Source organism: Coenobita brevimanus, chromosome 89 (assembly GCF_032717465.1).
Source record: "Coenobita brevimanus isolate Jiangsu-jjx chromosome 89, ASM3271746v2, whole genome shotgun sequence".
Classification (NCBI taxonomy): Eukaryota; Metazoa; Arthropoda; class Malacostraca; order Decapoda; family Coenobitidae; genus Coenobita; species Coenobita brevimanus.
The window spans coordinates 3,647,383-3,670,729 of NC_137042.1; the positions used below are offsets into that span (position 1 = coordinate 3,647,383).

Consider the following 23,347-nt stretch of genomic DNA (forward strand, 5'->3'; position numbering starts at 1 on the left):
AAGGCACACCTTTGTCACTGATTTACTGAGTTACTGCATTACCAAGGACCTGATTATCGTACGTCAGCCAATGTAGTGCCTGCCGCCAAACATTTTTTTATTTTTTCATAATTCATAAATCATTCTCAGTCGTGACATTAGGTAAAGTCAGAAATATTTATAATTCTGTGTTTAATCATTGGGAATAGGTAGAAGATGGTCAAATCTGAGTGTCTAGTTTCAGAAGAGAGTCGGCACCCCCTTAGTTATGCTGTAGGAAGCACGGATTCTCGAAAAAACTAAATTTTCTAAGATTTCAGCTAAGTTTTGATAAGCTTTGGTTAGTTGGGATAAATGTGAAAATACGAGTTTGAGTTTTGATAGGGTAGGTCTTCCACGAGTCTGCAGGTAAATCCTCACAGAAAATTATTCCTCATGAAAGCATTTTGTCGGAGGGCAGTACTCCCAAGGTTGATGGGAAGCTGGTGATACGGAGAGCTGGAGCTCCCGTTTCACCAGCCCTCAGGACTTGATCCTGATCATCTCCCTTTTCTGAACATTTTCAGTGCATTCATTTACACAGAGAGTAGGCCAGCATGCTCTCATAATACTCTACCTTCAACTGTCTACACCACACTCCATGCGCATAACATATCACACCTTCTATTCACATCTTTAGTAATGGCCGCTGCAATCTTACTATCAAATGAGGTGGTACCTCGGATTCCCACCACCGGCAGGGTAGGGCTGGAGGCACAAGGTCCTCCCGGTCGCCATCAAGCGACTGTGCCGGCAGCGACTGTTGCTATTTCCGGGAATGCTCGTCGGCGAAGAGGTGACGGTGCGGCCTTATTCTTTACCAACATCCGCGGCCTTACCACAAATTTAAACTCAGTTCATTTTTTCCTTCAGTCCATATCCCCTTTGGCCCTTTTCCTCACAGAACCACAAATCTCATCCTCTACCGATATATCTCCATTTTGTTTTCCCGGTTACCATCGCCTTACAAACTTTCGAAACAAGGGCGGCACCTGTTGTTATATCAAATCCCAATATGAAGTTGACACTATTTTAAACTTCACTTCATCCAGTTTTAATTACTCATTATATAAATTAAATTGCCAAAACATTACCAAATATATCTGTGTAGTTTATCGTTCCCCCATTGCTTCTTCGGAACCCAGTCTATTTGATTCCATATCCACTCAGTTGAGTAACCTTGACCTTGCCCTTGGCAATGAAATTACCATTTTGGGTGATTTTAACATACACAATGTTGAATGGTTATTGCATTCTGCCCGGACTGACGACGCTGGTCTAGAATGCGAGCTGTTTGCGGAATCGTTTAATCTCACCCAGTTGGTAAAGCAACCAACCAGAATACCTGATAATCCTGACCATAATGCCCATCTCTTGGATTTATTCTTGACAAATAATCCAGATCAATACAGGATAGAGGTACTGTCACCACTTGGATCCTCTGGCCACAGTCTCATCAAAGCCTCATTAGTTAACCCTCCTACACCTCCCCATTCTGAACCTGTCAGGGTGACCCGATGGCACTTTGACAGGGCGGACTGGGATGGATTTAGAAATTATCTTGCTGATGTTCCATGGCAGTCTTTCTTCTCTAGTGATCCCAATTCTACCCAGTCCCACATTTGCGACTTAATACTAGCTGGTATGGATTTATTCATACCAAGTCAACAATTCACTAAAAGATCAAACTCTCCAAAATGGTTTGATGGCAATTGTGCCAGAGCAACAGCCCAAAAGTCATTAGCATATAACTCTTACTTAAAATCAAAAACATCTGAATCACTCTCCCAATTTAAAATTGCTAGAAATCATGCAAAAGCTGTATTAAATCTATCTAAATCAAACTTTCTTCAAAAGCAAGCATCAAAACTACTTAACAACCCTAATGACAATAGAATATTCTGGTCAACTCTTAATTCTTTCAATAATAACTTTAACAAGTCATCTTCCATTCCCCCACTAAAATCTTCAGATGGCAATATTACAAATGACCCACGTGGGAAAGCAGATATCTTTGCTAGTTCCTTTGCAAGAAACTCTACCATAGATGATACCAGCCAGAATGTCTCAGTACTGGAACTTGATTCTCCCGAAATTGCCCCACTTAAAATACAGACAAGATACGTAAAATCCATCCTAGACAATTTACCTACCAACAAAGCTCCAGGCCCAGATGGAATTCCGCCAATTGTTTTGAAAAAATGTTCCCCTGAACTTGCCTCTGTCCTAGCTAAATTATTCAGACTATGCATACGTACTTCCTTATTCCCAAATTCATGGAAAGAAGCCAATATCCACCCAGTTCCGAAGAAAGGAAGTTCGTCTGACCCCTCCAATTACAGACCAATAGCTGTCACATCTTCTCTCGGTAAGGTATTTGAAACTTTAATTAATAAGCATATTGTTAAACATCTTGAATCCAACAACTTAATTAGTGATAGACAATACGGTTTTCGCCACGAAAGATCCACCATTGACATACTCAATCTCTTAACTCATACCATCCATCAATCAATTGATCTTTTTGGAGAAACTCATGCAGTAGCTCTTGATATCTCTAAAGCTTTCGACAGAGTATGGCACCGTTCCCTGCTGTCCAAACTCCCTTGCTATGGACTAACGTCTTTTGTTCCTTTGATTTCTTCTTATCTTAGTGACAGGAAAATAAGAGTAAAAGTAGATGATGTATATTCGAATTTCCACTCAGTTAACGCCGGCGTGCCGCAGGGATCAGTTCTGGCGCCAACCCTATTTCTGGTTCATATTAGTGATCTCTTATCTGTTACTCACAATCCCTTTCACTCATATGCAGATGACTCAACACTACATAGTTCATTCACACTCAGACATCCATTTACAAAGTCTAATATCTCTACCTCTCAACTCAGTACAGCCATCTCCATAAATCAAGATCTATCTACAATCAATGAATGGGGACAAAACAACCTTGTCTCTTTTAATGCTAGTAAAACTAAATATATACAGTTTACTAATAGACAGATATTGCCAGATTCTTACATTACCTTTAGTGCTACTAATATTCCCATCTCCAAAAGTATTGAAATTCTTGGTGTCTCAATTAACAGTGCCCTCAGCTGGACCTCTCATGTCAGATCACTTGCTAAAACCGCCTCAAAGAAACTTGGATTATTGTACAGAGTCCGTAACTTCTTCGCCGATGAGCAGTTAGCTATAATTTATAAGAGTCATGTGCACTCTCAGCTTGAATATTGCTCACCCTTATGGAATGGTTGTGGAGAGGTTGCATTAAGACAACTAGACAAAATTCAGAATAAAGCTGTTAGAATCATTAACAACCCTGCCATTACATATAAACTACCTCCCCTACAAGTAAGGAGGAATGTTGCCTCCCTTGCATTATTTTACAGATATTTTTTTGGCAAATGCTCAGACGAAGTTGCGTCCATGGTGCCACTTCTCCATGCCTTCCTTCGTGCTACACGGGCATCTGGTAGCGCTCATGACTGGAATGTCACTCAGCCATATTGCAGAACTTCTGCCTATCAGAATTCTTTCATTCCCCGAATTGCATCTCTCTGGAACTCGCTTCCCCAGAGTTGTTTTCCTCCAAATTTCAACCCACAACTGTTCAAGTCTAACTGTTACAGATATTTTACGAACAAAGGACACTAGTAATCTGGTGTATGGATTATTTTTTTTTCACCCATTTGTTTTTCCTTCCTCCGTTCTGTTATTTATAATATATATATATATATATATATATATATATATATATATATATATATATATATATATATATATATATATATATATATATATATATATATATATATATATATATCTTTAAAATCAGTGCCAGCAACAGGCAACATCAGGGGAATCATTAAAAGCATTGTTGTATACCTGAATAGCCATCAAATACTCCATGTCTAGTCAACAATGGCTTTCCGATTCTGTTATTTTAGGCTCCAGTTCTCTGATGATGGACTGTGCCACTGGGAAACGATGGCGCCAGTAAATTTGTTTGTCTATGCTGCCTATTGTATCCACTGGGAAGCTGGTTATTTTAAACTACTATTCTGTTATGTACAAATGGCGTGTGTGTTGATATGTATATGCATATTGTGTGTCTTTGTGTAAATTCACTGTCCCTTTCCTGGCCCAGTTCTTCGTTCTCTCTATCTTTCTGTCTCAATCATGTGTCTATCTATATGTGTGTGTGTGTGTGTGTGTGTGTGTGTGTGTGTGTGTGTGTGTGTGTGTGTGTGTGTGTGTGTGTGTGTGTAAGTACGTGGGAGCGCGTTTGTATGTGTGGGCGAGCGTTTGTTTGCGTAGGCGCGTGCAAGTGTGTGTGTGTGTGTGTGTGTGTGTGTGTGTGTGTGTGTGTGTGTGTGTGTGTGTGTGTGTGTGTGTGTGTGTGTGTGTGCTCGCATGTATGTGTATGAAAGAGAGAGAGAGAGAGAGAGAGAGAGAGAGAGAGAGAGAGAGAGAGAGAGAGAGAGAGAGAGACAGACAGACAGACAGACAGACAGACAGACAGAGTCACCTCTTCCATATCACTTTGTCACCAGTCAGGGTCATTTTTTCTTCCCTCCTCTTCCTCTTGGGTCAGACTTTCAACTTCGGCGTAAAAATCCCCCATCCGTCTTCCAACTTAGTTCATTCCCGTCTGTCACGCCTCCCCACTCTGCCCGTCGTCGGCCAGCACAGGAGGCTTCTTAACACCTCTTCCTTAGCGATTTACTTCCCGGTTTACGCTTCTTCAATCCAATGACGTGGCATTCAAAATTTTGTTCTTGCTATCTACGGACGGTTTTTTCAATGATTTTCTTTTCGAACTCTTGTTCGAATGAAGTTAAAGCCTTCATCACAAGGACGGATTTTCATCCTTTTGTGTGTGTGTATGTGTGTGTGTGTGTGTGTGTGTGTGTGTGTGTGTGTGTGTGTGTGTGTGTGTGTGTGTGTGTGTGTGTGTGTGTGTGTGTGTGTGTGTGTGTGTTCCTATGCTGAAAACAGTTGTAAACCAGAATGACGAAAAGAATGGGAAATGCATCATTGTACTGAAGTTAAGGCGGTGGTGGAATCGGTTGAGGGGTGGTCTACAGTTCAAAGGGACGCGGGTTCGAATCCCGACTGGGGGAGGGAAGAATTTAAGGATTTGAATTTTGTTTAAGCAGACTATACTGATCTACCATAAGACCCGCCGACGTGTCATGTAAACACCCCCGCTAATACCAGTACACCAGTCCTGTATGAGTCAGCCTTAGCATGTATTCAGTATGGACGGTGGGTCTTGGCGCTGAAGTGGTGACATGTGGAAGTGTATAGTATTTACAAGGACTGTTGTGGACAGAGTCAGACACACACAAAAACAATCTGTCCTGAAATAGAGTCGTAAATGAAAAAATGAATAAAATTAATAAAACCGCCTGGAGAAAACAAGGATAAAATCAAGCGTGATGGGACTGAAGGGGTTAACGCTCCCTTGTTTATTTTTTATATCATTTCAGTATCAACATATTTCGCATCAGCAACGTACTATACTCCTTTCACTCTAACCTGGCCAAAAGCTGCCACCTCTCCACCTTGGATGTTGGTTTCTAACAATAGAGTGACGTTAGATTATGATGCTAGTCAAGAAATGCTACGTCTCTCTCTCTCTCTCTCTCTCTCTCTCTCTCTCTCTCTCTCTCTCTCTCTCTCTCACACACACACACACACACACACACACACACACACACAGGAAGCCCCTCTCATCTTAGCTAACTGAACTGATGAAATTTTGTGAAAAGCCTTCGTCCACAAGTTTACGAAGAACCCAACCTTCCCTTTCAGGTAAGTCTGAAAAAGTCCTTACTGGCGGAAGAACCAGGCTATTTTATTTCCTTCGAGGTACGTGGGTGAAAAGACAATGTAATCGAATTAATGACACAGAGGCAGGACGATCAAGGTTACAGACGAGGCTGGGAGAGGGAACGTGAATAGGGATTGGGAAATGGGTGGCTTGAATGAATATTGTTTTGTGAGAGGAAAGAAGTGAAATCGTAAAGGGTTTAATTTCTCTGTTTCCTCGTGTTTGTAGAATTATTTGGGATAGTGACAAAGAGGCAGGACGATTAAGATCAAAGAGGAATCTTGTCACTCAGTGTAAAGTCACCTGAAGGGAACAAAGCGTAATAAAGTGACAGGGAAGATGGGAGAAATGGGAGGAATGGAGGGCAGACAAAGAGAATGATAAAAAGTGAAGGAAGAAGTAGGCAGCACTATATTCATGTGAGTAGATGAAGGTCACCACCACCTACCACTAGTTCCAAAGTAAAAGTCAGCTCATGGAAGGCAGAAGAACGTGTCAAGTGCAAATATTACAGTGTTCTTACGCTAAATCATCATTGGGTTGGCAGAGGAAAGTATCAAGTACAAATAATAAAGTATTCCTATGTAAAATCATCAAAGGGTAGGCATAAGAATATGTTGAGTGCAATTTAAGTGTTCCTACGTTTACTCATCTTTGGGCAGGCAGAAGAAAGTGCCAAATATAGATAATAAGTGTTCCATATTAATAATAAAGTCTTCCTATGTAAAAATCATCATTGAGTAGGCAGAGGAAAGTGTCAGGAACAAAATTTTTATAATAAAGTGCTTCCTTGTAAAAAATAATGTTCTTATGTAAAAATAATCACAGACCAGGTAGAAAGAAGTGCCAACTGCAAGTCATAAAGTGCTCCATCACCCTTTGAGGGGAACTTAGCCAGTAAAGTTGCCACGAATCACTGAGAATGGCCACAACTTTAGGGCAACTTATTTTTTGCTCATTTGCACCAACTCGACGGCAACTTAGTGTTAAAAAGTGACTTAACAGAAGTGAAGGGAAAGGGACGAAATTAATCACGCTGGGAATGGAAGCTTTGGAGCCAAAATTAATCATATATATTGTTGAGGTTAGCATATCCAAGGTTACCTCCTCTTCCCTAACCCCAGAAGGAGCATCTTTAGCCTACGGTTCACTGAGTTAACATTTCAAATGAACCTTGGGCTACGACAACAACAACAACAACAATAACAACAACAACAATAGCTAGTACTACTACTACTACTACTACTACTACTACCACTACTACCCCTGCCACAACAATAACTAATACTACAGCTAAAACAGCAACAACAACAACTTCAACTACGGCCACTACAAGAGATCTTACCACCACCACCACTGCTACTACAACTGCAACTGCTACCACTATTACGGCTACTGCTACTACTATTGCTACTACTACTACTAATACTTCTACTGCAAACACTACGTTTCTCAAACTCCCTTTTCTCTCTGCAAAGTATAACCATCTACCAATAGCATAGAGCACAAGACTTGTTCCAACCATCAAAGAGTTATTTGTTCCAGTTTAAACACCCATAAACTCCTATGGCTCACTCCTCTGAATAAACTTGTGTGGTGTTAGCCAGGAGAGATTACTAGACTTCTCCCTAGCATAAGCAAGGCTTAGATGTGTATGGGATTGTGTGGATATTTTCTCCCCTCACATAGCTAGCATGGAATTTATAAGCATCAAGCCAAATGGTTTCCTGTACACCAGGAAACCATTTACTACGCTGGGTGGTAACCATATAACCAAGTTTTGGCGCCTCGTGGTTTAGTGGGTAATTATTGCGCTCCAGTCGGACTGAGCCGGTGAAGGTTTATATCCAAGGGATGGTTGGGGTTGATTGCTCATGTAATGCCACTCAGGGATGAGTGAGGCTGGTCACTCTCATCTTAAATGTCGGGACCAACTGCCTAGCCCCCGGGCTCCTACGCTCCTCATGGGGCAATGTAGGATTGGATGATGGATGATGGATGGTAGAGTTAGTGTGTGTGTGTGTGTGTGTGTGTGTGTGTGTGTGTGTGTGAAAGACTGCTTGTAAATACTTGTATCTTCACTGTTCGTAATAGTAGTTGTAGTAGTAGTACTGGTAGTAGTAGTAGTAGTAGTAGTACTGGTAGTAGTAGTAGTAGTAGTAGTAGTAGTAGTACTGCAACCCCAGACCCATGTGAATGTGAACCCAGTGGACTGCAGGCTGAAGTTGCCCTCTCCAGCAAACCACTATCCTCCTTTTGGAGGGATAGGGAGGGAGTTGAGGGACGTTTGTGTAACCAGGCAGCTACACCACCCAGTTATATCGGTGCCACCACTTGAAGGCGTCCCTCTCCAGCGCCCATAATTGTTCCTATTTCACTGGTGGGGAGAATAATTTATGGCAAGAGTTGGCCGAGGATCTTTTTAAATGGGAGTCCTGAAAAGGCTCCCTCGACATTTTGGAAAGTGAAAATTGAAGCCGACTAGAAGGGAGAAGTTGTCATTTTCTTCTTCCCCTCCTCCTCCTCCTCGCTCTTACCCTTAGTCTTCCTCTCCTTGTCTTTTCTCTACCTCTTTCCCTCTCTCTTCCACTTCCTCTCCTCCCTTTTCTTTTTCTTCATTGTCTTAATCCTCTCCTTCTCCTCCTCCTCCTCCTCCCTCTTCTTCTTCTCCTCGCTTTTCTTCTACTCCTACTCCCTCATTTTTCTGTTTTCTCCCTCCTTCTTCTTTCCCTTCTTTCCCTGCCTCTTCCTTTCCTCCTCCCTCTCCCTCTCCCTCTTCCTCTTCCTCTTCCTCTTCCACTCCTCCTCTCTTCATCTCCCTCGCCTCCTCTCTCTTCCTTTTCCTCTCCACCTCCCTCCTCTTCTTTTTCTCCATTTCCTTCTTCCTCTTCGTCTCCCCCTCTTTCTTCTATTCTTCTTCTTCTTCTTCGTCTCCCCCTCTTTCTTCTATTCTTCTTCTTCTTCTTCGTCTCCCCCTCTCTCCTCTTCTCCCCTCCTCCTCCTTCCTTGTTTCCCCTCTTTCTCTTGTGCTCCTTCTTTCTCTCCTTCCATCTCTTTCCAGGCCTTCTGATTCTTTGTTTATCAGTATCTCGTCACACACATCCTTCCTTCTCCCTCCCCCTCACTTCCTTTCATTTCTCCGTCATTATACTATTAAGCTCATTTCCCCCATCTCTATATTTCCTTCCTGCTGTCTATAGATCTCCGCACCATTCGTCTTGTCTCTATTTTCGTCACACACACACACACACACACACACACACACACACACACACACACACACACACACACACACACACACACACACACACACACACACACACACACACACACACACACACACACACACACACACAGAAGAGCAGCCAAATACACTGCTTTTCCCTGTCACTCACCCACTGACTGAGTTACTCCATATTTTTGGAAGAATTAGGTTCATGACATATTGGTAGTGGGGAAATAAGAGGAAGAAATTTCGCACAGTGGTAAACCTCCACACCGACCAGGTTTTAGTCAGAATGGGGCTCCAAGGGACGGCCATCGAGGAATCCATCCTGGAGGCCGCGCCCGTACGAATGTCCTTTCCCTTTAGAATATTGTAGTGTGGGTGCAGCTATCAAAAGTGTCCATTGTCGTTTTTATCAGTCTCTGAGATCTTTTTCTTTCACAGTTCATCCACCATCTTCTTGGTTCCGATTCCTTATCAGTCTCCTCACAATTCGCCATTTCGTAAATGTACTTAGCTGAGTAAATCTGCCTGGAAGTAGCAATAATAACAGTAGTATTAGTGGTAAGAGAAGTAGTAGTTGTTGTTGTTGTTGTAGTAAGAACAGTAGTAGTAATGGTGATGGTCTTCTTTTTCTTCTTCTTTTCCTTCTTGATTTTCTTGTTCATCCTCTTCTTATTATTATATTATTATTATTATTATTATTATTATTTAACCTTCCTAAGTTGAGGAAAACCATCATTTCGAATTAATAACCTACTAAAATCCGATTCCTCAGACTGCTGGATCATAAGAATATTAAAAAAAGGAAAAGAAAAACAATAATAATAATAATGATACTACTACTACTACTACTACTACTACTACTACTGCTACTTCTACTACTACTACTTCTACTACTACTACTACTACTACCACTACTGCTGCTACTACTGCTACTACTATTACTAACGATGACGATGTTAAATAAAAAAAAATTATAATAATACAACGATGACGATAAAATAATAATAATAATAATAATAATAATAATAATAATAATAATAATTATAATAATAATAATGTAATAATAACGGTGTGGAAAATATGTCTTCTCCCGTTCAGACCAAAGACGTAATTTCCACATTCTAAAACTTTATTTTTGTTGTAAAGAAGCCAATTTAATTAATAATATATATATATATATATATATATATATATATATATATATATATATATATATATATATATATATATATATATATATATATATATTATAGGTTAAATCTTATAATAAAGAGGAAGAAGAAAATTGAAAGAAAATAAATCATTTGGTTAAGGGTTAAGTAAGGAGTCCTTTGCCTGCCCTTCCTTGACACACACCTAAAGTCCTAAACGCGAGAGGGTCAGACTCCCCCCTCCCTCTCTCTCTCTCTCTCTCTCTCTGTTTATGATTGTGTGCCTATGTCTATCCACCTTTCTGTCTGTCTATCACGGTCTGTCTGCTTGTCTTTCTCTCCGTGTGTGTATCCGTCTGTGTATGTGTCTTCAGCAGGTGTATGTGTATGTCTGTGTCTTTGTGTCTGTGTTGTGCTGTATGTGTCTGAGTGTCTGTCTGTGTCTGTGTCTTTGTCCATGTATCTGTCTGTGTCTTCGTCTTAGTCTGCATCTTTGTTTTTATGTCTGTGACTCTTTGTGACCTCTGCAGAAATGAAAGGGAAAGTTTATAAGACTGTAGTGAGGCCAGCCATATTGTACGGAATGGAGACAGTACCACTGACAAAAAGACAGGAGGCACAGTTGGAGGTAGCAGAATTGAAGATGTTGCGTTTTTCACTAGGAGTGACGAGGTTGGACAAAATTAGAAATGAACATATTAGAGGGACAGCGCACGTAAGTCAGTTTGGGGACAAAGCTAGAGAGGCGAGACTGAGATGGTTTGGACATGTGCGGAGGAGGGATGAGGAGTATGTCGGGAGGAGGATGCTGGAAATGGAGTTACCAGGCAGGAGAAAGAGAGGAAGGCCAAAGAGAAGGTTTATGGATGTAGTGAAGCAGGACGTGTGAGTGGTAGGTGTAGGAGAAGATGCAGAAGACAGAGTAAGATGGAGACGGATGATCCGCTGTGGCTACCACTAAGGGGAGAGCCGAGAGGAGAAGAAGAAGAAGAAGACTCTTTGTGACCTCTCTGTATGTTTTTATTTGACCCTCTTTGTCTGTGTCTGTACCTGTGTCATTGTCCAAGGGTCTGTCTGTATCTTTGTCCGTCTTTCTCTGTGTCTATGTCTGTGTCTGTGGCTTTTGTGTTTTTACTTCTTACTTTCTGTTTGTCTTTGTGTCATCATGTGTCATTATTTTTTTCTTTGCTTATCTACGAGTATGTGTGTGTGCGTTCTATTTCCCTCCTCTCTCTCTCTCTCTCTTTGTGTGTGTGTGTGTGTGTGTGTGTGTGTGTGTGTGTGTGTGTGTGTGTGTGTGTGTGTGTTTCCATGTATGTACTCATCTAAGTGAATACACACATACAAGTCAGACAGCACCACATTCCCTAACGACAGTGAATCGAAACCTACACCATTGCAGCGAAGTATAGTAAATAATGTTACCTACTGATTATACTCTTTTTACTTTAACCTGGCCTATAATTGCCATCTCTCCTTCTTGAATGCTGATTTGTAGCAACAGATTTACACTAGAATAGGATACTAGTCACGAATAAGTGCTATGGAAAGGATGTAGAGCAGTAATATTGTCTTATTCTGCCACTGAGCTATGGGAAAAAAGCTACAAAAGGACGAAAAGCTAGGTCAAGTTAAAGTAAAGGACTGTAATGAGAAGATGATGTTTTTGGTCGCGTATGAAGAGGTAAATCGATCCACTACAATGTCGTTCAATTTCAATTTCAAGCTTTCCTCCACCAATTATACTTATTTATTTACTTAAGGTTAGGAGACATTTATAGTCACAAAATACATCATCCGCTCGCTTGATGTAGTGCTGCAGCTTCTTCCTTCACCTTCATCATTCTTTTTCTGTGTCCTCCCTCCTCTCTTCCTATTTCTCCCATCTTTCGTGTCACTTTTTATTACTCTTCTTTCCATTTCATGTGGCTTTACACTGAGTGACAAGCCTAATGGTTTTCTGTAAGCCAGGAAACCATTTACAACGCTGGTGGTAACCATATAACCAACCCATACGTGTTCCCTATGTGTCAACAAGTGGGTTGGGAGAGGGTTAGAGCCCCTCCACGTAAACCAACTAACAGTCAAACGGCCACCCCATATGGGATTATGGCATCTGGCTTCAGACGGATAACCAGATAGATAGATAGATAACTCCTTCGGTATTAGAAGTCTTTTACGATAGAGAATAAAAATATTTTGAGGTAAGACTTAAAGAACCGTCACATCTCAGCAGACGCGACGTAAGAGATATGGGGTTTGGGATGGATGAACGGTGGCGAAATTACCCTTGATGGACAGCTGAACAAAGAGCTTCATCAGAGAGAGCTGAGGGAAGGAGCTGGTTGAGTGGAAGGGAAGATGGAAGGGGAAATTATGGGAGAAACATTTGACTGGGATGAAAAAATGGTTAGACTTAGGCATTCTTGTCGGGTAAGGAAGCTCCCTAACACGTTTTCCTTAGTGGTTTATTTCTGGATACGGCTGGTTGATATGCTTTTATATGCTATTTATGTGGGTGATGGCGATATTGGAAGGACATATTTAACACAGGACAGAAAGGTGTAATAAGCAAACTAAATCGCTTAGGAAAAGGCGTCAGGGATTCCTGAACCGACGAGAATGCAGGCCTTAGTGAGACTGACAAAATTCTAGCTTAAGTCACTCCGAAATAATCTTAAGCTAGTTAATGAAAAATTATTTACTTCCAGACATACGGTATACTGTATTCTATAATTTTGCTCTTAAGAAACAAATATATAATTACCTGAAGAGAGAAATAATATTTAGAGCTCAAGCGTGCACACACACACACACACACACACACACACACACACACACACACACACACACACACACACACACACACACACACACACACACACACACACACACACACACACGCGCGCGCGCGCGCACACACACACACACACACACACACACACACACACACACACACACACACACACACACACACACAGTCTCTCTCTCTCTCTCTCTCTCTCTCTCGAGGAATTTAAGCGTGTTGAGAGAGATGGTGATAGTTTAATAAGGAGACGAGATGGGAGGGTGATGGAAGGAAGGAAGGAAGGAAGGAAGGAAGGAGGGAAGGATGGAAGGGAGGAAAGGGGTGGAAAAGAGGGGGAGGGAAATAAAGGATAGGAAGTGACAATGAGAGGGAGGGGAGGGGAGAGGAAGAAAAGATAGAGAGATTGGAAGGGAGAGAAGGAAGGAAGAAAGGAGTAAGGAGAATAGGAAGGAAGGAAGAGAAGGAGGAAAGGAGGACAGGAGGAAGGAGGGTAAGAAGAGAGGAAGAGGAAGAAGCTGGAAGGTGAGCAGACGAGATGGGAAAGGTGAATAGGGAAGAGAAAAATTTGTTATAATTCTTGAAGTTAGGAAGAAGGGAAGATTTGACGAAGGGATGGTTAGGAAGGGAAGGGAAAAGGAAGGAAGGAGGAAGAAAGGACGAAGAAGAAGAGAGAGGGAAGGGAAGGACGTGAAAAGTAATAGAGAGACAGGAGGGAAAATCAGAGTAAGATTGGAGATAAAAGAGAGAAGGAGAGAGGAGGGAAAAAGGGAGAAGGGAGAGGAAGAAAGAAGGAAAAGAGAGGGGAAGAAGGTAGGGGGGAGAGAGATAGAGATAGATAGATAGATATATATATAGAGAGAGAGAGAGAGAGAGAGAGAGAGAGAGAGAGAGAGAGAGAGAGAGAGAGAGAGAGAGAGAGAGAGAGAGAGAGAGAGACAGACAGACAGACAGACAGACAGACAGACAGACAGACAGAACTGACGGAAAGAGTTTAAATGGAAGGAAGGGAAGAAGAGGTAGGAGTGAAGGAAAAGAGAGGGAGAGAAGGAGGAAGAGGGAGAGAGACAAGGAGGAAAGGAGAGACGAAGGGAGGCTGGATGAGAGATCGGTGGAGACTGTATTGCTTGGTTAAAGATGATGTTTGGAGAATGAAGAAAAGGGAATATTATAAAGCCACGTTGTAAGAAAACCAAGGAAATACGTCACCACCATCACCACCACCATAAGTATCTAAATATAATCAAACTATGTATGTGTGTGTCTGTCTGTCCGTTTATTCGTTTTTTTCACGAGAACAGTAATAGATATCGACCTAAATCCATTTGCCTTAGGTCGAGGTAAGCCCAGGGGGTGTCAGAAAAAAAAAATGGCGATCGCAAGCAACGCGACGGAGCGATATTGTCGGAAATCGCAACACGGGAAAATATCTGACTATGCGTTTGTTTGATTTTTTCTTTTCTCACAAGAACGGTAATAAATGTCGATCTAAATCTTCTTGCATTAGATCGGGGTAAGTCCGGTGAGTGTCAGAAAAATACAAAGAATTTTTGGCGATCGCGCCGGCGCGAAATTGACGGAAATAGCGACACGCGAAATATGCGAAAATAAATTTTTCGACTTTCTGCTCAGAATTGGTCATTGTGGGCTCAATAGTGGAATGAAAACAAAGATAATGGTATTTGCAAAAATTTGTGATGGAAAGTCTATTAGTCAGTCCCGAAAATTTTTGCGGGCAAGCACTGGTAATAATAATAATAATAATAATAATAATAATAATAATAATAATATTCATCATCATCACTATCACCGTCATCATCGTCATTATCGTCCGGTGTATCATTCAGTCTGTCAGGCATCCAGTAAGTCAGGCACTAAAGAAAAACTACAACACTCACCAACATTCTGCTAATATTCATAAACCAATGATAACATTTTTTTTCCTTACAATATTTCATTAAATCACGGAAGCTCTTTGTAACCTCTTGAACATCGCCATTTTTTGGCTGTTATTGTTACACCTGGATAATATTTTACTTGGCTTAGATTTCTAGAACAGGAAAGGTTGGATAATACTTTTAAAATTCCAACACTATGGGGAAGGGTGCTCTGGAGAGGGACGCATTCTCTTGGTGGCACCGATATAACCCTGCAGCTCCTCTACCCGCTTACACAAACGTACCTATCCCTCTGAAGAAATGCAGACTACAAAGGAAGGGTAACATTAGCCTGAAGTCCACCGGGTTCACGTCCAGATAAGCCTGAAGTAACAACAACAACAGCAGTAACTACTACTACTACTACTACTAACAATAATATTAACAGCTCGGGGCTTACCTTTCGTAACCTGGCACTGATTTTGACGGAGTGTTAGAGAGGGAATGAAAGAACGCTAGACAGGGAATGATTCTACTCACGCTAACCATCCTGCAAAAACAAATCTGAATTATGACAGGAAATCCATTGTAAATACTTTTGAGAATCCCATCCAAGGACGAAGTACGTAACCCTTCATTGCATTTGCGTTTTTTTTATAGTGAACTGTTGCTACCTCCAGACAAAATGTTTATTGAACTTGATCTTCACCCACCCACTCTCACTCACTCACTCACTCATGCTGCTGTTCGTATTCCTCCCCATTCTCTCTCTCTCTCTCTCTCTCTCTCTCTCTCTCTCTCTCTCTCTGGAAATAGCAGAGGTTAAAGAAGGTTACAGCCACCCCCCTTCCCCGCTCGAAATGTCTCCGCTAAGCTGAATAAAATTAGTCTTGATATGGTAAGAATGAAATAACATACGCGTCACCAGATTGAGAGAGTTAAAATATCTATCGTATCAGAGGTTTATAAGAGACCAGTTTTAAATCCACAGACGCAGATACGCTAAACCCAAGCAGAAAAAGAAAGTTTAGCAAAAAGAATATATATTATCTGGAAGCAAAAATCACAAAAAAGAGCATATTTATCACAAGTCATGCTGTTCCTTTTTTCATACAATCCTTTTTTGTTAACATTTGGAAGAAAAGACAACTTTTTTTCTTTTGTTTTCACAGTGTTAAAACAATAGCTTATTTAATTATTACAGAAGCCTTCTATCAATCTTTTCTTAATTCTTTTCCGTCGAAGGATGAATTGGAATGGAGTGTTGTGGTCATTTTCCATCACCCCTTGTCTTATACTTACGAGACTGAAAGACAGACCACACCCAACTCCTGACACCACCACGCCCTCTTCCTGCCAACACTGGTCACACTCTTACTTTGCCACCACCACATCTTCCTTTGACAGCAAGGTAAGTAATCGTCTTCTGACACCACCACGTACGATGTTCAACCTCTGCCAACATCACACTTTCTTCTATTAACATCACTGATTATGCCCACCTTCTGACATCAATATAAACTACACCCAGCCTATGTCATTACGCCCCTTCCTTCTGCCAACATAATTGGCGACATCCACCTTCTTCCTACACCATACACTTTCCCTGTACCTACAGTATGCTTTTTGCTTCCACAGTACTGCACAACACACCCAGGCACCTAGGCTACACCAGGAACCACACCCTCTCCCGCCACTACCTAATCTTAACCTGATCTTACGAGTGATAATACTTACCTAATAACACTAAGGACTACTCCCTCTCCTGCCACTACAGTGAACTTGCATTTGCCAACATCACTGAAAGGATTATAACACTGTCCACCAGTCTTTGTCTCCACTACACCTTCCTTTGCTAACATCAATAACATCCACCTTCTTCCAACGTCACATCCCCATTCGTCATCTGTTGCAAATCACACCCATCTCTGCCACCACCACACCCCCTCTCACCATCACCACAACCCTTATCATCACAACCACTAGTGTGTGTGTGTGTGTGTGTGTGTGTGTGTGTGTGTAGTTACTGTATGCTGGATGCAGTTTTGTTCAATGCACTATTTATTTACGTATAAGAGGTCATTCTTAGGATTCCATAGACACAGGAATATGGCCATGAAATTCGATGTATGAATTAGTGTGCATTTATTTGGCCACCATCCACTGTTACGGGCAAAAGTACTAATCCTCTATATCAAGGTATATAACGAAAGGGTGGACAATGGTTTCCGAAAATCAGTGATGAAAATTTTGAAGAATAATACATTTTTTAGAATATTGTTATTTGCATTTACCTAATCATGGTCGGGAAACTCTCTCTCTCTCTCTCTCTCTTGTTGCTTCAGGCGCAGTCACTTTTTTTCTTTTTAGATGAGTGTAATTTATTGATTTTTATGAGTCTGAGAGTATGATACAGACACCATCAACCTTCGCTAGGACGGGACAACTCAAGCAATATATTCCAGTTTACACCAAGCGATTTAATTCAGCTGAGTGAATTTCATAAGCCTAAGAGTCTTAAAAGGAAATTCATGATTCTTTGGCAAAAAACCTAAAAAATAAATGCTGTTCGCTACCATTAAAAAAATAAAATGCATTCATACCATACCTGCGTGTATTTTCCTTTCCATTCGTGTGTGTGTGTGTGTACTTTTGTGTGCGTGATAGTATTCTTGTGTGTGTGTGTACCTTTGTGTGTGTGTGTGTGTGTGTGTGTGTGTGTGTGTGTGTGTGTACCTTTGTGTAGCCTACGTGATGGTATGCATGTGTTTGTGTGCCTTAGTGTGAGTGATAGTATGCTTGTGTGTGTGCGTGTACCTTTGTGCGCGTGATAGTATGCTTGTGTGTGTGTGTGTACCTTTGTATGAATGATAGTATGCTTGTGTGTGTGTACCTTTATGTGCGTTATAATATGTTTGTGTGTGTGTGTGTACCTTTGTGTGTGTGATAGTATTCTTGTGTGTGTGTACCTTTACGTGCGTGATAATATGCTTGTGTGTGTGTACCTTTGTGTGCGTGATAGTATTCTTGTGTGTATGCACCTTTGTGTGCGTGATAGTATGCTTATATGTGTGCGTACCTATGTGTGCGTGAAAGTATGCTTGTGTGTGTGTTCATTTGTATGCGTGATAGTATGTTTGTGTGTGCGTACTGTTGGTTTGGTATAGTGCATGAACGTGGGTATTCATTTGATAGTGAGAATGTGCGGTATACGCGCGCTTGTGTGTGTGTGTGTGTGTGTGTGTGTGTGTGTGTGTGTGTGTGTGTGTGTGTGTGTGTGTGTGTGTGTGTGTGTGTGTGTGTATACTGTATCTCTGTGTGTATTTCAGAGTACGTCTGAGCGTGGATGTAAGAGAGAGAGAGCCATTAATCTGGAGTGTGGAGTAAAATGAGAGGTCGACGATGGTGCGTTTGATGGAAGGAAGTATGGAAGGAAGGTCAGAAGAGGAGATGAGGGATAATGAATAGAGGTAGACAGACAGAAATAAACAGATAGACAGAAAGACAGACAGACAGTTAGAAATAGGTAGATAATGGCAAACAGACAGATGGATAGATAGAGAGTTAGACTGATAAATGGACAGAAGGATGGAAATAAAGTCAGCAGAGTGGAGGACGGAAAATGTATGGAACTGAGAGTGACAATGAAGATGAACAGAAACAGAGATAAGAACATATAGCTGGATGGATAGATAGATAGATAGATAGATAGACAGATAGATAGACAGACAGATAGACAGTTTCCATACCAAATCAGGTAGGTTGTCCCTTACAATGTAACTTCGAAGGAGTATTATTATTAAAAACGTGTGTACAAGAAATCCAGACGGATAGAAAGATAAATAGATAAGTAAATAGACAGAGAGAGGTAGAGAGGTAGGCAGAAAGGTAGACACAGATAACTTATTTCGACAGATTGATATAAAGACGGACAGGCAGACAGACAGGTAGATCAAGAGATAGATAAATACACAGGCAGCATATTAACTCCAGTAAATATATTGTTCCATAAAGTAAAATACCAAAATGCCATATAAGACGACAATATTAGAAAAAATCATAAGACACTTCCAACACTACATATTATATAAATTCAGGTCTATACTCAGAAGAAATACATTCCATACGAAAAGCAGTATAGGAAATATCTGACTTCATCAATATTCAGAAGCTTCACACACACACACACACACACACACACACACACACACACACACACACACACACACACACACACACACACACACACACACACACACACACACACACAGGCACGCACGCACGCACGCACGCACACACACACACACACACACACACACACACACACACACACACACACACACACACACACACACACACACACACACACACACACACACACCACAACCACGACTGAAGCCTTTCACCACTTCTTCCCTGTCAAAGATTTCTCTGTGGACACATCAGATGCCCCATGGATGTCACCACGCCTCAAGCGACTCATCAAACAACGCAACAGGACTTATTACACCGACCGCGTCCTGTTCAGGTCCCTGAGGAACAGGGTCATCAGGGAGATCAGGGCAGCCAAGTCATCCTACTACCCAAACAAACTACATTACCTCAAACAGCAAGACAGCAGTCGGTGGTTCAGTAGCGTCAAAGCTCTTTGTGGCTTACAAAAGCAAACTTCTATTCTTCCCTGTACCTCTGACTTATCACCTGACCTAGCAGCTCGAGAGATTAACAGTCACTTTGCCTCTATCTGTCAGAGTCTGCCCCCTCTCGATCCTTCTCTCCTACCTGCCTACCTCCCTTCCCCCTCACCATCCCCCTCTGTCCAGGTGGCCAACGTAACTACAAAATTGAAGAAACTGAGGCATAACAGATCTACTACACCTTCTGACCTGCCAATCAAAATTTACAAAGAATTTGCCCCAGAACTTGCTTTCCCACTGTCCTCCATAATTAATGCCTCATTATCTCAAAACTCCTGCCCCAGTGACTGGAAAATTTCCTACGTAACACCCATCCCCAAAATCCATAGCCCACAGTCACTGAGTGACCTCAGACCAATTGCCATTACCTCTATCCCGAGCCTTATTTGCGAGGATTTTGTTTTCGACTTGGCATATGATAATATTAAAAACTCAATAGATACACAACAATTTGGTAACATGAAGTCCTCCTCCACTACTCATTGCCTTGTCAGTTTTCTTGACTTCCTACACAGCCACCTGGACAAACGCAACACCTCTCTGGCTGTCGCTTTTGTTGACTTTAGAAAGAAATTTGACCTTGTTGACCACACTGTTGTCATCAACAAGGCCATACGACTGGGACTCCATCCACAGCTGACGGCGTGGCTGGCTGACTTTCTCACCGGGCGACAGCAGGCCGTCAGATATCAGGGGTCGATCTCCTCCCTCCTCCCCCTGACCTGTGGGGTTCCCCAGGGTACCAGGATGGGTTCACTGTGCTTCCTCATCCTCATCAACGATGCCCTCACGGACACCCCGCATCGGTGGAAGTATGTTGACGACAGTACCGTTGGCATTCCCATCAACACCAGGCAGCCGGACTACTTGCCATTCCAGTCCACCCTGGACAGACTCAAGAAGTGGACTGAGAACAAAGTGACAATCAACCACACCAAGACCGTGGTGATGCACTTCTGTACCTCCTCACAGGCCATGGCTCGTCCCCAGCTGTCAGAGGGCGCCCATCCCCTCCAATTGGTCCAGTCCACTATGGTCCGTCTATTTTATGAAGAGCGTTTGGGCGTTGTCCCTCTTGGGAATTTCCTAGGCCGCCTCTCTGCCAAACGTGTGCACCTCCTTGTCTCATGTCAGCTATTTACTCCTTCTAAATGAAGTTTTTTTACAGTATATATATATTTAATTCTTTAATAAGGCCATATAATGTTATAAATGCCTCTTTTCTTTCTTTTAATAACACTTACTTTTTATAAATACCACAACATTTGGCATCGTTGCTTTCCAACGTTGCCACGCTTGCAAGGGTAGAGTGACCGTGTTAATCCAGGTCATTTCCACTCTGGCCGCCACCTGAGATGGATGCTCTTACTCCTGCTACTCGCTCTCGTGTGCTCCACAGTACAGAAAAAGAACTTATTTACAACGTAAATAAGTATTTTTTAGAAGAGAAGGCAAACAGAGGACCTATAATTGTTCCCTCAAAAGCTGTTATAAACCACAAATAAACATCACACTTTAAGGAGAAAATCACAGTCATAATAAAAAATGATGTTAGAGAGAGAGACAGACAGACAGACAGACAGAAACAGAGATTAGGGGGAAAGGTCATGGAGAAAGGGAATGAATAGGAGCGCAACAAGACAGACAGACAGTCAGTCTGGAGGCTTTTCCTCAAATTCTAAAAATTCATAAAAGTGTATAGACTTTTTATAGAAATAAATCTATAAAAAATGCAATTTCTACATGCAGAGAGAGAGAGAGAGAGAGAGAGAGAGAGAGGAGAGAGAGTGGTGTGCTGGGAGGGAGAGTTGTCATTAGCGCCGTGTTTCTAATCCGATTAAGTTGCCCAGTACAAAGTATGGCAACACTGTGGGACGGGGACTCCCCAAGAGGGACAACGCCCAAACCCTCTTCATAAAATAGACGGACCATAGGCTGCTCTGTGTAACGGTGGATGACCGGCTGAGCTGGAAGCAACACGTCATCAACATAGTGAGGACAGCCTCATATAAACTGTACATGCTGCATAGACTCAAGTCACTGGGAACGCCTGCTAAGGAGCTACGTGAAGTTTATACCGCCTTCATACTCCCTACCCTCATGTACGCCTCCCCAGCGTGGTTCTCCTCGCTCACCCTCACACAACAACAGCAGCTGGAGAGGACACAGAAGAGGGCATGCAAGATCATCCTGGGCCCTGCCTATAACGGCTACGACAAAGCCCTGACTACCCTGAGTCTGCCAAGGCTTTCCGAGAGGCATCGGGAGGCACTAGGAAAGTTTGGGAGGGGGCTATTATATCACCCTCGTCACCGACACTTCCTCCCACCTGATGCTCCCCCACCATGCTGCGCTACAAGGCACATTAACAAGCTTGTGCCGATCAGAGCGCCGAGGACTGACCGATACAGGAACAGCGCCATACCATCCATCGTGCACATGATTAACTCAGTCTATTCCTAGATTTAGCATAAACTATGTTAAGTGAACCCCGTGTACATTGTCAGTGTATCACTGCTAACCTAATAAACCAATTATTATTATTATTATTATTATTATTATTATTATTACACACACACACACACACACACACACACACACACACACACACACACACACACACACTCAGCAAACAACAACTAATAATGACAAAAGGAGAAGCAAACAAACCATCCTGAAAAATACAACTGATAAAAGAAAAAATTGTGAGAAAAAAATCGCCAATGGTTGAGGAATATGCGCAGAGAGAGAGAGAGAGAGAGAGAGAGAGAAAGCATTTTCCTTTTTTTAAGTTCCTCTCTCTCTCTCTCTCTCTCTCTCTCTCTCTCCCGAGGCAATTATATGGTGGTGGTGGGGGACTCGTTACCGCTTCACCAGTCCAATATTCCGGCACAAACGAGCCAGCAGCAGAATTTTTAGGGGTTGTATTTCCTGCTTCAGTTTCCTGATTCGAGCAGATTTTAGGCACAATTGGCTCGATTATATGAAGCTTCGAGGTACTGTGGATTTTTACTGGTGTTCTCTGTCTGTCTGTCTGTCTGTCTGTCTGTCTGTCTGTTGTCTCTCTCGCTTTCTAGGTTCGAGTAAGCATGGATTCATTTACTCTTATTTTCACTAAAGCTGTTGATTCTCTCTCTCTCTCTCTTATTCGTTTGTCTGTACCCTGCTTTACATTGTCCGGTGACTTAGATTATATATATATATATATATATATATATATATATATATATATATATATATATATATATATATATCAGTATATATACAGTATATATATATATATATACAGTATATATATATATATATATATATATATATATATATATAGAGAGAGAGAGAGAGAGAGAGAGAGAGAGAGAGAGAGAGAGAGATTTTTAAAAATTTCAAAGCTGATTTCCTTCACATGCAGGTTTAAATGACTGTGGTTTAATGTTGTCTCTTATGTGATGGTTATTGTTTTTGTCGTCGTCTTTCATTTCGGTAAGAGAGAGAGAGAGAGAGAGAGAGAGAGAGAGAGAGAGAGAGAGAGAGAGAGAGAGAGAGAATGCTTAATAATACTTATAAAACCAATCAACAAGCAAGGTTTAATTTCCGCATTGAGGGAGTCGGCGGTGTAATTGTTAGCACGTTAAGCCTGTAACTGGAAGAACGTAAGATCGATTCCCAGACCAGTCAGAGCCTTGAAGAAAGATTATTTTTTCTACAACCCTGTTCACTGGTCAGCAGAATT

The 23,347-nt window shown here is 41.7% G+C and overlaps 1 protein-coding gene and 1 pseudogene across 1 annotated transcript; both read left to right on the forward strand.

The window, feature by feature from the left end:
• The first annotated feature begins 19,311 nt into the window (after positions 1-19,311).
• Positions 19,312-20,257, forward strand: LOC145411343 (uncharacterized; annotated as a pseudogene).
• Positions 20,258-20,364: 107 nt separating this feature from the next.
• LOC145411344 (uncharacterized) lies at positions 20,365-22,080 on the forward strand. The gene is made up of 2 exons (XM_080281371.1): positions 20,365-20,652; positions 21,541-22,080. The coding sequence occupies exons 1-2, from the start codon at positions 20,365-20,367 to the stop codon at positions 22,078-22,080; spliced, it is 828 nt and encodes a 275-aa protein (XP_080137497.1).
• The last annotated feature ends 1,267 nt before the right edge of the window (positions 22,081-23,347 follow it).